This window comes from Rissa tridactyla, chromosome 4 (assembly GCF_028500815.1).
Source record: "Rissa tridactyla isolate bRisTri1 chromosome 4, bRisTri1.patW.cur.20221130, whole genome shotgun sequence".
Taxonomy (NCBI): domain Eukaryota; kingdom Metazoa; phylum Chordata; class Aves; order Charadriiformes; family Laridae; genus Rissa; species Rissa tridactyla.
In genome coordinates this window covers 63,103,601-63,118,718 of record NC_071469.1, presented here as the reverse complement: position 1 = coordinate 63,118,718, position 15,118 = coordinate 63,103,601, and the positions used below count along the sequence as shown (strand labels likewise).

Here is a 15,118-nt window from a genome sequence, read left to right as displayed (position 1 = left end):
TCCAGCCAAGTTCCACACAGAAAAGAGAAAGAAAAATCCTTCTCCTCTGGTTACCCTCTAGCTCTCTTCCTGAGCAGTCTTCTCCATTCATATTCTTAGCCCTGGCCCACAAGGCTTCCCATGGAGGAGGAAGGAGAGAAATTAATTCTTCACAGCTGGTTCTGTCCTGCAATGCCTTGCTCTCAGGACAGGCAGCTGTAGCCTTTCTAGCCAGAAAGGGAGGGTTAACTCCTGCCCTGCCAAGTTTCAGATGGACAACATCCAAAATGATCTTCTTGCCTTTAACTTTCCCAAGCGGACACATTCTGGCCTGGGTAAATGAGATATATGTCTATATCCATATCCACATGCATACTGACAAATGACATCCCTGTACCTCTGCTGTCTCTAAGACAAATGGATGTACCCTGCCCCTTCCTAGCTGCTATGATCCTCCAGGGATATTTTATGCAAATGATTTAATGAGCATGCTTGCAAAGGATTTGCATACAGGCATAAACTTAGCACAAGAGTGCAGCCAGAGCACAAAAGCGAAAATCCTGGCCCAGAGGGCTGGGAATGAGGAGGTGCGGGATGCCGGCACTCCACCCTGCCTGAGACTGGCGGTGAGCGCGTCCCTCCCCTGCCAGAGGGACCGATGTTCTCCAGTCGCGTCCCTTGTGCAGGATGAGTAACTGCTGACTGCAAGCTCAAACCCCAGTTAAAATCAAACACGAGTTTCCTCAGCCCTATTTCCACCCCTCTCTCATACGTGGCCCCCCATTCCCACTTGCTACACTCATCAGGGGTTGTTGGAGAAAGGAGAAGGAACAGCGGCAGGAGGAAGCAGCAATGTGAGGATATTTACGGTTTTTTTTAATCTGGATCTTGACAGCCCTTGTACTGGTGGGGAAGGAGTGAAAGAAGAGCACCTCAAAGCTTGTGCTCGGCATAGGGAAATTTATATCGACTTCCCCTGAGCAGCAGGCAGGTGCCTGCAGGGCACCTCATGGTCGGTCCCACGACTCAATGCAAAGGCAAAGGGACCCTTCTCCAGGAACAGCGAGGGGAGGATGACCCTGCAGTGGCAAAGGAAAGGTCCCAGCCTCACTCACCGGGAAAAGGACGGCTGCCGGTGCAGCCAGATGCAGTACAGCCGGGAAAGCCAGCGGGTTGGGTGACAGCAGGCTGGGCTGCAGGTGTGGGTGTAAGAAGAGACACGTTACACTTGGCAGCCAGGGCCTCGAGCGGGTCTTGGAGAGCGCAGCTGATTGGGAATGAGTTATGGAGCCTCGGGCGCGCTTGCTCAGAGCAGGGGAAGCCCGGTCCCGCGAGCTGTCATGCGACTGGAGCAGGAGCGGGGCGAATCCTGCCACCTGGATGCAGAAGAGTTCAATGGCCTGTTCGAAGTGTCCAAGCCACCCCAAGGGCTGCACAGGACCTTTTGCTTTTCATCTTATCTAACTTTATCTCCCCCCAAGTGCTAGTGGGAGGCAGCCCCCTCAGGAAGGCAGGGACTACACGGGAGGCTGGACTGTCCCACTTCGGGGCTGGTCCTACAGAGACAGTCTGACGTGGGTTGTCCAAGCTGCAAGGGATGACTCCTCTTAGCCTTGCTCAGCATTCACCTCCAGATCTGGCCACTGGGCTTTTTTAGGAACTCAGAGTTTGTACGCTAAGAAATATTTTTGCTGCATTTCCTGAAAACTGTCACTATCTGTGCATAACTAAAATGAAACAACTTTGCATACCTGCAGAAGAAAAGAGTGAATCTCCATGGCGCTCGAGAAATAACGACCACAATAAGAGAACTAAGTAGTTCAGGCTGAAAATGGGGCTGCAGCACCGAGAAGAATAAAATGAAAATTCTCCTGAGCAGAGAGAATGCCTGGAAATAGCTGCACCTCCCCACTCTGCTCCTGTGAAGTCAGGTTACAGCGAGAAAAGGCATTTTTAAATGGCACCAGAGTTGTTGAGTACTGTAGGATATTTAAAAGGTGAAACCAAAGCATAAAAAGAACATGCAGCATGCTCAAGGTAACAAAGAAATTCTGTGATACAGCAGGTAACCGAGCTTGACTCTGCAGAGACCGAGCATATGCTGTAACTACTGGATCATCTTTCTTCTGTATTACATTTGCTTAGCTTGCTGATAAAAATATATGTCTTCCTCCACAGGCATATTGACCGCATAATGCTGAACGAGGATTATGAGGTTTTATGTTTGTTTATGATGATACATGCAAACAAAATACCTGTCTTGCAAAATATTTTGGCTGCCATCCACCACAAAATAATCTTTAGGCAGTAAGCTAGTCTAAGAAACTCCTTCCCTTCAGCCACCAGAATAGGTAATTAAAACTAAAGAGCATTTGCCTGTCTATTTGGAAGCATGCAGCTGGGCAAGGGTAGGGGCCCAGCAAAGTTTCTGATTAACAAAAAGTAGTGACTTTAAAATAACACCTCAAACCAAGGCCCTGGCCCTCCCTCAGCTCCCCCTCCTTTCCCTTTGCTACCTTCTAAAGGTGGTTATACCAGAGGTTATCTTAACCAAAAAAATGCTTGAACACAGTTATGTTGGGAGGCACAGTTTCAAAGAGAGGACACATAAAATAATTAAAAGCAATATTCACCGCTCCACTTCAGAGAGCTCCTGTTTGAGCTCAAGGAGGGATGAGAGGGAAAGTAGGGGATGCTTCCTGGAGAGCAAGTAAGGTGAATCAGGACAGCAGAGGGGTAGGCTCAGGACAGCGGGGAGGTAGGAAACCGGAGCAGATTGTGGCGAGTGGGAGACGTGGGTGGGGAAGGAGAAGCAGGTCTGTAGGTGGGGAGGCAGGAAAGCAAGGGGAGCAGGGCGGACAAGAGGATTTTGGAGAGCGGCTAGCCAGCTGGCACACATATAGCAGCTGCTGCTGTGTCAGCCTAGGAGAGTAGCTGCAGCTGCAGGCTGGCCATGAATAGCAGAGGAGCAGCGTGCCGGCTGGCTGCTGGAGGGACGGGAGGCAGCCGGGGCACTGAAAAGGCAGGGGGAGGCTCTGTGAAAGGTTTTCCGTGCAGGGAAACATGACAGCCCTTTGATTTCTGAGCTGTTTGTTCTCCAATTGTCCACTCTGGTGGGTGATCAGCGCTAAAGAGTTAAAATGGGGAGAAGGGGGAGGGAGGGAGAGCAACAGAAGGAAAACTTAGGTCCTAAATGCAGATCCGGGCTTTGATACCGTATCCATAGCATGCAGTTTTCTGGATGTATAGCTTTCATAGTTGTCAGCAAGGATCAAAATCACAGGATCCTTATACTAAAGGAGAAATCTCTGCTCGCTCTCATAGTTGCTTGAGCCACCACTGGAGAAGGACATGATCCCACCACTTGGCCATCTGCTCTCTGTACCGCACACGTCACTGAGAACACTCTATAAGCGATCCTGTGTGAACTCCTATGTGGCTGTGGGTGCGCGCACCCTTTGTGCTTCAACATGAGTGTGGGCGCACACATCCCATGTGCTCCCCCACAGCTGCAGGTGCATGCACCTCACACACTTCTCGGGCTGTGGGTGCTCCCACCTTCTGTGTTTCTCTACATCCACAGGTGCACGCAGCCCATACACTCCCCCACAGCTGCACATGCATCCACTATGCATGCTCTTCCACAGCCGAGGGACGATCCCACCCTGTGTTCTCCTCCACAGCTACACTTGCGTGCACCATGTGTGCTCCTACATGGCTGCGGGCACTCCCAACCAGCACAATCCTCCATGACTGTGAGCCCATACATCATGCGCACTCCTCTGCAGCTGTGGGTGCTCTCACCCTGTGGGCTCCTCCACAGCTGTAGGTGATCCCACCCTGCCCACTCCCGCACAGCTGCAGGTGCTCCCACCCTGCCCACTCCTGCACAGCTGTGCGTGCATGAACTATGCGTGCTCCTGCGTCGCTGGGGTGCTCCCACCCCAAGCCCTTCTCCTTGACCCTGTGTGCTTGCACCACGCGTGCTCCTCCACGCCTGTCTGTGCGCACACCCCGTGCGGTTCCACACCAGTGGGGATGCGTGTATCCCATGTGCTCCTCCATGGCCAGGGCTGCACCCACCCCACGCACCCCTCCACCGCTGTGGGCGCGCACGTCCCACGGCTGCTCCTCCGGCACTGCGGGTGCAGGCGCCCCGCGGGCTCCTCCCCACCCACCGACACGCGAGTGCGGGCACACGCACCCCACAGCGCTCCTCCGCGGCACGCGTGGGGGCGCGTACCTCACTGCCCGTGGGGGTACTCCCCCAACATCCCCTCTGGGTCTAACAGACCCCCCGCTGCCGGCAAGGCAGGGCGGGGGCTACCACCGCCGCCCTTTAAGAGCCGCGGCGGGAGCGGCGCTGGCCCCACCCGCCGGCCGCGGGGCCGGGCCGTCCCCCTCATTAATATGAAGGCGGCGGCAGCGGCGGCGAATGGGTAATGAAGCTGTCACTCCGGCACCTACTTGTTGGGTGTCCGCGGAGCCGAGGCGCACAGAGGGCGAGCGGAGCCCGCGGGAGGGGAGCGGCGGCGGAACGCTCCGGGCGGCCCCGCCGGCAGCCCATGCCCTGCGCCCTCCGGCGCGCTGCGGGCGGCTCCCCCGCCGCCCATGCGGCGAGCGGCCGCCGGTCCGTGGCCGGTGGGCTCGGCGGGCTCCTCTGAGGCGGCGGCGCGGAGCGGCAGGCATGCGGGGCGCCGGCCGGCGGAGCCGGGCCCCCCGCGCCGCCGCGCTCAGCCTGGCGCTGCTCCTCGCCTCCTGCGTGCAGGTAGGGGGGCGCGGGGGGCTCCGCTCCCGGCCGGTGGCGCGGCTCCCTTCTCCCTACTCCGCTTCTACTTTGCGCACATCATATATCTATATATACACATATATGTATATAGTGTGTGTATGTATATACATATATGTGCTGCCGCGGTGGGGCTAAACCCGCAGCCGGCGAAAGTTGGGGGGGGGGGGGGGTGTACCGGGGAGCGCTCGCCGCAGCCCCGCGCTGCCGCTGGGCCGCGGTAGTAAAGGAGGCTGTCTCTTCCCTTTGATTTTTATTTTTAGGTGTCCCGGTCCACGGGCTATTTCGAGCTGCGGCTTAACTCGGTGCGGAATGTAAACGGCGAGTTGTTCAATGGGGAATGCTGCGATGGCATGAAAAGCCCCCAGAACCTGGACTGTACCCGGGACGAGTGCGACACTTACGTGAAAGTCTGCCTCAAGGAATACCAGGCCAAGATCACTCCGGTCGGACCCTGCAACTACGGATTCGGATCTACCCCCGTTCTCGGTGGAAATATTTTCTATTTGAACAGCAACAAATACTCCCATCAAGGCAGAACCCCCGAGACGGGCAGGATTGTTATTCCCTTTCAGTTTGCGTGGCCGGTAGGTTGATGATGGGGCTGCTGTTATCGCCCCTCTTTTTGTTTGTTTCTGCCACCCCCCCCCGCCGCCACCCCCCCGTCGGTTCTGCAGCGCCTGCCCGCTCCCCCGTTAGGAAGCCGGGCGAGCTGCCGGTGCGCTGCCCGGGCGGGGCCGGCCGCCTGCCGGGGCTTGCGGGGGCACGGAGCGGGAGTGTGGGGAGGGCGGCGGTGCGCGCTGCCCTCGCCCCGCGGAGGGGCGCGGGGGCCGCGACAACCTCGCAAGGGGCTCTCGGCGGCGGGGAGCGGCTGCGGCGTGGCCGGCGGTTGCGGGCGGAGCGCGTGACGGGCTCCCGCACGGGCCGCAGGTGCGGCTTGTGCGCCGAAAATTTTTAAAAAAAAAAAGGGGGGGGGGAAGATAATAATGGCGAAAAGCCGCCTGTGAAAGCCCGACGGCAGCCGCGCAGCGCGACCCGGTGCCTCCGAGCCCCCGCGGCTCCGCGCAGTGCGGGGCTGCGGCCGGCAGGGGGCGCCGCCGGGCGGCGCGCGGCGCAGGTGGGGGCGCGGCGCGGGGCGCGTGCCGCGGCTGGAGGGCGCGAGCTGCCGCCTCTCCCGGGGCGCGGGCGGGGCCGCGCGGCGGCGGCAGCAGCAGCGCGCGCGGGGGTCGGAGGGGCGGGAGCCGCCGGCCGTGGGTGTGAGGGCGGGGGCCGGCCGCGTCCCGAGCGCTGCGAGCCCTCCCTGTCCCCCCCCCGACACACACCTGCGCGGGGCTGAGCGCGGCGCTCGCCGCCGCCCCGATGGCGAAGGGAGGCCGGAGTTGGCCGCCTCCGGGCGCACGAATCGTGAGGGGGCGTCCGGAGCGGAGCCTCATCCTGTCAGACACCGGATCCGTGCCTCGGCCGTGTGGCGGCGGGAGCTGTGGGCGTCTGCCGGCGATACCCCGGTGCTGCCCCCGTCCTTCTCTGCTCCTCTCTCCCCTCAGGATCTCGGGGGGTTTTCTGTAGCCCTGTCGGTTACCTCAGCCCCCACCTCCCCGTGCGCATCCCCCCCACCCCTCCGGCAGGGTCTGCAGGCCAAGGCTCGTCCCCGTCCTCGGCGGCCGGGGGGGTGCTTCCTTCTGCTTTTTTGGGGGCGCTGGGTGCGGAGCAGGGCCCGTGGTGGGGAGCGGCGGGCGGGCGGGAGGAAAGGCCGGGCTTCCTGCCCGGCTGCAGGCAGGTAGGATCCTGCAGGGAGGTTCACAGCTGTTGCTCCTGGCCCTTCCAAGTGGGCCACGGGGTGGAAGCTGGCAAGTTGCGAGGCGCTGAGGAATGGGGATGGTGCAATGCCCTAGCTCAGGAGGGAGATGAGTATCGGAAGCGCTGGTACCTGCAGATCGTGTTTGGCACCTGGTGACTAACAGATGAAATGGCCCTTACCGACCTCTTGAGATTATGTAGCTCGCAGGATCTTTGTTACTTGGAAAACTGCTGCTGGGAATGGTTAGGGACAAAACTGCTCACTTGTATTTTGTACTAAGGGCAACCGGTCCCCATAAATCACTTAACTTTCTGTGGTCCCTGGGACCCTCCACTCTCGTGCTCATGCATCTCAAATTAAGAACTGTCTGCTATTTTAAGGCAGGGGTTTTGCTCAAGTTAGATGGTTAAAAAAAATGGTACAACTGATGAATTTCTCTGCACAGGGGTGACTACATTCTGATTTCCAAGTTGGGGTGTTTTGATTGCATTTGTTGGTGCTGTGGAAGTTGAAAAATTCCTGTTAACAGGTATAGCAAATACCATAAAACCAGGTTATTTAGAACTCTGTTCTTAAGTTATAAGATCAAAGGTAGAATTAAGATTCTTTCTCCTCTTTATTGACCATTTAATATGGGCTTCATGAAATCATAAACTCCTCAGTAGGAGATTTCAGGAGCGTTAGTGCCTCAAACTGTATATGTTATCTGCATGAGGAAGTAAAGGTAACTTAACTCATACTTTTATTTTGCCAGTTTCTAGTATTTCTACTTGAAATGAGAGGAGGGTTTGATAATCCTTACAATGCAAGTCCCTAAGCCCAGCCTTCTTCAGTTTTCCTCTGTTGGAATAAGCACATTCCTACCTTGCAGCTGCCGGATATTGTTGTTCTATGCTCATCAACTCCTAAGAAAGGCCTGTTTGACCTACCTCTTGCAGGTAAATTGCCACAGTGTCTCTAGCATACAATACCATGTCTGCTGCTATTTTTTTATCACTGCCTCCAGCATTTTAAAGGACTTGAAATATTTGGTCTTTCTTTCCACTGTTTTTTTTCTTGCAGCTGTTGCAAAGCAGCCTGTAATTTATTTAAACAGTCCCAGTGCAGTTTAGTGGGTGGCTGGCTGATTTTTGGAAGGTTTACTGAATACTGTCCCTGCCCACCCTCAATTCTAAAAATAAATTGTGGAGTAGTTGTACTTTTAAAAACAGTCCCTCTACTGCAGTCCGTGGATGCACTTGTGGAAAGAAGTCCCTTCTGAATGTTGTAGTTACATCTTGAATTCTGGACATTCAGTCTGTTGATGGGGAACACAGCATCTTTGTCGGAACGGTATATAACCTCTATAGACTCTGCAACGAGAGGCTTAATTGTAATGCTAGTTTAATGCAATAGATTGAGTTCCTGGGTTAGGTTTCAACTCACTGGCGTAATTTGGAAATTATTCTAAAATACTATTCTCTCTTTACTCAAGTTTGCAAACAAGAAAGGACAATACGGATATAGTCTTTTCATGTGATTTTTTTTTTTTTTTTTTTGCCATGCGACATTAATGAAATTAATGTTCATTTATTGAATATGCTGGGAAGGGACAAGACTAAGGAGAATTGGAAATTGTGTCTTTTGCTTATGAAACGAATTTGCCTTGGTACTGGCAGTGGGCAAAGGAGTTACTGTGGTAGTTCTAGATTAGATTTTTAAGACTGAGAAATCCAACCCTAATGTAAGCCAGCAATGGTATATGTGGACTTCTTACTGAACCTCATCTGAATGATAACTCGCTCACATAAGGAGACTAACGTGTTAATGTGTAAATCACTCGAGGGAGGCTTTCTTGATGTCTGTTTGATATTGCAGTGTCCTGAGCTAGCAGTAGCCGTAAGGCAAGTAGTATCTTGAAAGGTGGCTTTTTGCCTTGGTTTTGTTAAACTGTTTTGTTTTTTGTTTTTTTTTTTTTTAATTTTGCATGGTAAAATTTTACCTAAAACGTGGACAAGTGTCTCTTCTGTAAAGCTGCAGTACCAGAGTTCAGTGACTTCCACTGTTTGATACAGTTATCCAGTTTATTCCTATTTCCTGTCTTTTTAATAATGTTAATCTGATCTCTGATTTGCAAGAGGAGCTTGGGATATTGCCAAAAAGTTCTTAAAATTGCTACCTTGGGATACATCATCCACAGAAATCTGGCAGTGGGAGAGGCTGAGGAACAGCTAGAACAATACAGCTGTCTTCTTCACCCACCTACCTCACATTTTTTTCTTTGCCTCCTGCTGTAAAACTTGAAGCTTAATGCCCATTTGAGATTGTTAATAAACAAATGATGCAATTAAAATTTGTGTGCAACTTTAAAACAAAAAAGACAGAAGAATTCAAGTAGTTTTGAAGAATCGATTCTGGTAACTTACACAGTTTAGGTTTATTAGTCTTGAGCAATTTGTGACACAGAGCTGTTCGACACTGAAGCTTCAGAAATACCTTGCGCAGCAATATTTATCAATAACAATTAGGGTATTGGCAGAATTTTAGACTTGGATTTAATTAAAGGCTGTTTCTGAAGATGATGTTTTAAAGTTATAGGTGTTCTGTTGGGTGGGTTACGTGGAGCCATTTTTCATACTCCTTTGCAAGATGGCATGAAATGGAGTTGTGTGTGTGTGTGGTTTTTTTACCTCCACCCTGTTCCTTCCCTCAGGGAACTCGCAGCTTTTCCTGCACCGTAAATATTGGTATGGCATCCATTACTTCAGTGAATTAGTCATATAGAGGAATTGTTCTGACTAGTTGTGGATGTCGAAATCATACATTACAGTATGCATCACTATATCCCCTCAGCCCCTCTGTTTTTGAGATTCTGGTGTGACTGACAGTGCAGTATACGTATCAGTATAGTGTACTCTGAACTCCACAGGTGAACTTCAGAGTTCAGGGCCTTGGAGATAAGTAGCAGAAACAAGCAATTTCACTTCTCTCTTTCCTTGAGAGATCACAAATCCTCTTAGCTAGGACTCTGTGTACCTATCTGAAGAAGAGGTTGTAGAGGCTCAGGCAGCCCTCACAGCTTGCTTGGGTAAAGGGTGCCTTCCCCACTAGAATGTGGGCAACTAGTTGATTACTTTTGTAAGCACTGATCTTAAGTTTTTCCTATTTGGAGTGTGATTGTAGCACCTCTCTCTAAACTTCTGAAGTACTGTTAATTTTCAGGTTGATAAAAATGGGTGAAAGTATATAAAACTAATATCCAGGCTCTGTGTGAGTTTCATCCATGTGCAGTCCACGTGTGAGTCTCATCCAAATGCCTGGAAGGGTTCAGTCTTGATCTGAAACATACACAGGAGCATGAACCATCAAATATGTAAAGCTGTTGAGAGAATAACTTGGCTGCAGCTGTAAATGCTGAATTTCTTAGAAAGCAACCCCTCCCCTGCCAAAACCCAAGCAGGAATACCTGACCTTATAGCTTTATTACTTAATGGGTACAGTGTTCTGTTTGGCACTTTCAGATGTTTATTTCAATATAGGATTCTGCATCAAGCTCTCTCAGTCCTTCTAATGTGAAAAATTAAGTTGGAAGGCATCTATCCTTGAAGCGCCTTATCTGGGATCCTTGGTGCCTGTAGGGAGCTAGGCAGCCTGACTGTAGGAAGTGTTCTTGTCTGTTTTTGTTTGGCTGGTAGATCTACAGTTGGTCTACCTTCTGTCTTAACACAGCCATCACTGCTCTCTGATCAGGATCTTGAGGCTTTGTAATGAAAACATCCTGGATTAGATTACGCCGTGCTCCCTGATAGAGTAAACATGCATCCTGTCAGCTTGAATGACAACGCATTGTGACAGATAGGCTTAAATTAAGCAGGTTAAAGTTAGGCCGTTTACCACTGGAAAAGGTGCTTGTACACAGCTGTGCTTGAGAAACAGTACATACGCTTCTTTCATGGAAAAAGATCAGAATTTGACAAATGAAGTACTTTCAAGTGATACACAGCAAGCTTTACCTCTAAATAGTTGTTCTTTGCTCCATTCAAATTCCCCTTAAAAAAAAAGTGCATGCGAACATACAGTCCAAGCAAGACTTGAGGGCAGGGAATAAGAAGTGAGAGCAAGACCTCATGCCAAAATGTAAAATTCACTTGCTATAGCGATGGGTTATAACGTACATGCATCACACCTCGTTAGCAGAGGAAGTTATTATGAAAAAAATAAACTGGTTGATAGCCATATATTGATGAATTACATACATGTTTGTCTTATTTGCCAGCAGCCTAACTTTTTTTTTCCCGGGTGGAAGGCTCTGCTGATAGCACAAAGCTTCCTTTTTAATGTTTGACCACTTTCCCCCTCCCTGAGCTTGCTGCTTGCTTACTGACTCTGCCTGATGGCTTTGCATGTAGACTCTAAGACTGCTGTGGTAACTGGCATGCCAAACTGTTTCTTATTTTGACAAAACACCTGTGGTCCTTGTGCTTATAAGGCCTTCCCTTGCCTGTTGCAATTCATGGAGAAGATGTAGCGTGGATCCGTGTTTCCTCAGTCTTGGAAAGTAGATCAGGGAATCAAATGTTTTCACCTGCTCACTACTGTATTTACTTTCAAACTTTTTTCATCAGAAATGAAAGGTTGAGGTCGGAGGAACGGTTTATTGTATAACTGATATCCCTTTAGTTTCAAGTTACACTAACATGAAGAGTAGCTTGCAGGTTTTGTTATACTCTTTGCTAAAAGAAGATAATTGGGTGATGTTTTAGAGACTGACTTTACCAATGCTGGGTAGTGACAACTCCAGTTGATTTCAATAGCAGCTGCAGGTGTCACCTCTAAAAAAGAATCAAGGCCTTAATGGTGAGCACTTCTGAACCACTCTTTGAAAAAGGGATTTATTATTGGCAGGCTGTGTGTGCCAGCAACTATTTGCAGCTTGCCCAGAATAGAAAGCCTAAAGACTTAAGTTTCATGTAACTATAGAAAATCTATCTTCTAACTTTAAGCAGAAGTGTTCTTTGCACTCCTAGTCTTTCATACGTTGATGTCACTAAATCTAGAATTTCTTCTGACTTTGAAATAAATATGCCTCAGAGGACAGTATTCTACTAACTGCTTAAGCTTTTATACCTTAAAGTTCTGGGGGTTTTTTGAATGTCACGGAGGTGGTGAGATAGTAAAGAACACTTCTATTTATACTCCTTGAAAGCTTCCTTAAATAAACACTTGCTTATTTATTAGAAACACTGAGGCTGAACTCAAAACTTGCGGACAAATAACTTTACCTCCCAGACACTGAGAGTTGTATGCTTATACACCTCTTGTCAACTTTCTAATCTTTATTCCAGAAGGTACTCTAGCCAGCCTATCAGTGAAATACTACACTCTTAGCTACACAGCTGGTGCAGGCATTAAATCTTTGACTGAAAATGGAGTAGGTATTAAAGTAGTCAGGATTACTCTTACACTACAGGATGTGAGCTGGACAAGAGGGTGAGGAAGAAACAGAGTATGTTCGATTCACCGCAGTGTGATGGAAGCTTTGTAGCACTGTCTTTGGGCTGTTTGAAGATGTTTCAAACAGTGTTTTGTCAAAAAAAAAAAAAAAAGGTCTGCTAAAGACATGGCTACTTGCAGCTGTAATCTTGAACAGTCAGGTTTATCTGTAACGTAGTTGTTTGGGGTAAAACCATAATTGCTTGTATTTATATCAGATTTGTGATGTTTGGCCTAATTGGGCTGCATTCCCACTGTTTTGCAGACTTTCTGAGCAATCCCGTGAAGTTCAAGGAAGTCTGTTGGTGTAGATATTGAGGAGCTTTGTGTTGGAAAAGCTGCCTTCTGTGTTTGATGCTGCTGCTTGTATTCCTTGTGCAAGTCCAGCTTGCCTTGAGTTACTGTTACAGTTCACTGTTTGTCAGCACAAAAGCTGCAAAAGATTAAGCTTCTGTCAAACAATGGATGATGTGAAACGACTATGTTTTGTGGATGTAAAAAATGCGAAAAATAGTTTAGTACATTTTTAATCTGTTTGTCATTAATCAGTTGCCACAAAGTTTTTCTTCATAGAATCATAAAATGGTTTAGGTTGAAAGGGACCTTAAAGATCATCTAGTTGCAACTCCCCCTGCCATGGGCAGGAGCACTTCTCACTAGGCTAGGTTTCTTCTTGTGTAAGCAGGATTGTATTTGAGACAGATGTGCAGGTAAATGATGATGATTTAGTATTTTTTTTAAACTTTTAAAATTAATTGTGTTTGTGCTATCCCTGTGGGCTGGTGGCTGTCTGGCCCCTCTTTTGAGCAACACCATCGAGTCACTTAGGTGTAGGTGAGATGAGTAGAATTTATCCTTTCTGTGTAGTCTGACTCCTTCACTTGTTTTTTCTGTAGGTGTTGCTTTGTGCAAGTGTTGGCTCTGAAATACATGCTATGAACATACTTTAGAAACTACTTTATTAAGTTAATAAAGCAGCTATGATCGCATTGTATACTTAGTCATCTGCAGAAGCTTTAAATTACTGAAAGCTTCCCTCCCTCCTCTTCTGAAAACAAGGCCAATGTTTTGTCAACTCTGTGTGGGTCCTATTTGCATTTGCTTGCTCTAGTTCAGAGCTTCTCAGCCTACTGAAGAGACTAAAAAGGGAGGGTCACTTTCCTGCTAGCACATCAGTTTACTTTTCCTCGGTCCTCTACAATTGTATCTGCTAGTAATCCTCTGATCTGGAAGAAGCTTGGGAGCAGCAATTTGGAAGGAGAGAGGCTACTTCAAGGAGTGAGGAATAAATGTGTACTGGCATTCCTTTTGGCTCCTTAATGCTTAGCCAGATGCTTACGCAAAGGGTAGTTGCTACTGTTCCTTGCCAGTAGCTCCACCATTCTCTTCCTCTTCAGCACTCTGATATGCCTTTGGGCTTCTTGGTAGAAGGCTGCTCTAGTTTATGGTTAGTGGGTGTATAAAATTGATCAGGTTTTGGCCAGAGATGACCACTGGCAGTACTGTCTGCCATACCCAGTTGGTGGCTTTTGAGCTGCACGTTCAGCTGTCATGTGGACAGGAGGTGGACATGTAGCCCGACAACTCTGCTCTGCCACTGCCCCCAGGGTTGGGGAATGAACTGGTGTGGATGGCTAAGACCATCTGTTGGGCATCTGCTGAAATTCTGCCTCCCATGGGGCAGTGGGACCCTTTTAGAGGTACTGCCTTCCCCTGTTGTACACTCAGGGAGACCTGTCAGGAGGGAGAAAGCTGAGGAGAGCTGTGTGATAGCTCTTGTGTAGATCATGCTGAGTCAGGGAAGAGCGGCCGTCCCTGATTTAACCATAGACTTTTGGTATCTTCATTTACTGTGTAAGGAAAAATATATAAAACTTAATCTTTAAGACTGCTGTCTTAAGTGGAGACTATCGTATGTCCATTGATATTACAGATGAGCAATGAAGCTAGACTAGGGCTGAACAGATGAGTTTATTTTTCAATTATTCAGATTCTTGTGGCCACTTCTTTTTTTTTGATCTGCTGGTCAGAGTTTTGCTGAAAGCTACTTGGTTTAAGAAATCTAGTGTGTGCGACGTATAGATGCATTTCAGCATCACCAAGGATCTAAATATCATCCAGCTCTGTGAGATAAATGCTTGCTATTTCCCTGAAATGTGTCTACTGCTGTCTTTGATATTAAGTGTTTTTCTTGTATCTGTATTCAGAGAATGTTTTACCATTATAAAATCTTGTTGTTTAAGACTTTGGCTATAACTTATGCTCGCTTACTAAACTTTATTTCCAAGGTCATTTTTTTTTAGAGTTGTAGTTAGCCTTTGTTTTATATAAAAAGGAGGAAATTTAAAGGTTTATTTTATTAATTGCTGTTTCAGATACTAAATAAAGTGTAAAAAGCATATTCGACATGAAGATCTTCTGATAGCAAGTGCTAAGAGGAACTCTCAGCTGAAACACATAGTAAGCATGGATTTTATCTGTGGTTGAAATGACTGTTTGCTCCTCAATAGCAGTTAGAATGCTATATTAGATGGAAGGGGCAAGACATTTCAAGGCTGAATGGCAATCTTAGTCTTGATTAGAGCTTGCAGAGGTTGCTAAGAAACAACCTAATAGTCTTTGAGTAACCAATTATATGCCTCTTGGACAGATGTACAGGTGCTCATTCTCTGAAGTTGGGGTTTTTGGTGTTGTTTTTTTTTGGTTGGGTTTTTGTTTGGTTTTTTGTTTGGTTTTTTTTTTTTTTATCTGAGATAAGACTGGTGTATTAGTACATAAACTGCAATCTGTTTACATCCTGCTTGGGCTTGAAAGTCCTGATTTTATATATCTTGTTCCCGGCAGGATGTGTTCTGGTGGGTTTTGTTAAGTACATTATTATTACAGTTAAATTGTTCTTGCAATGCCTGTTTTACTTCTAGATAGTCCACTAGGTCTCTAGTCACTCCTATGCTTTCTGGTACTCTGAACATACCAGCTTAAGTAACTTTAAGGATCTAATGTTTAAATTAAATAAATTGTACATTTCCAGACTTCCAGTGAGTAGGCAATATTAATATTGCTGCACTATCCTACAATTGTTA

The 15,118-nt window shown here is 48.4% G+C and overlaps 1 protein-coding gene across 1 annotated transcript in view; it reads left to right on the top strand.

Moving 5' to 3' along the window:
* The first annotated feature begins 4,414 nt into the window (after positions 1-4,414).
* JAG2 (jagged canonical Notch ligand 2) overlaps positions 4,415-15,118 on the top strand; it is a 72,197-nt gene continuing 61,493 nt past the window's right edge. Inside the window, exons 1-2 of the mRNA XM_054199902.1 lie at positions 4,415-4,747; positions 5,029-5,352. Of these exons, the coding sequence (XP_054055877.1) occupies positions 4,415-4,747; positions 5,029-5,352 (657 nt within the window). The remainder of the gene's footprint in view (positions 4,748-5,028; positions 5,353-15,118) is intronic.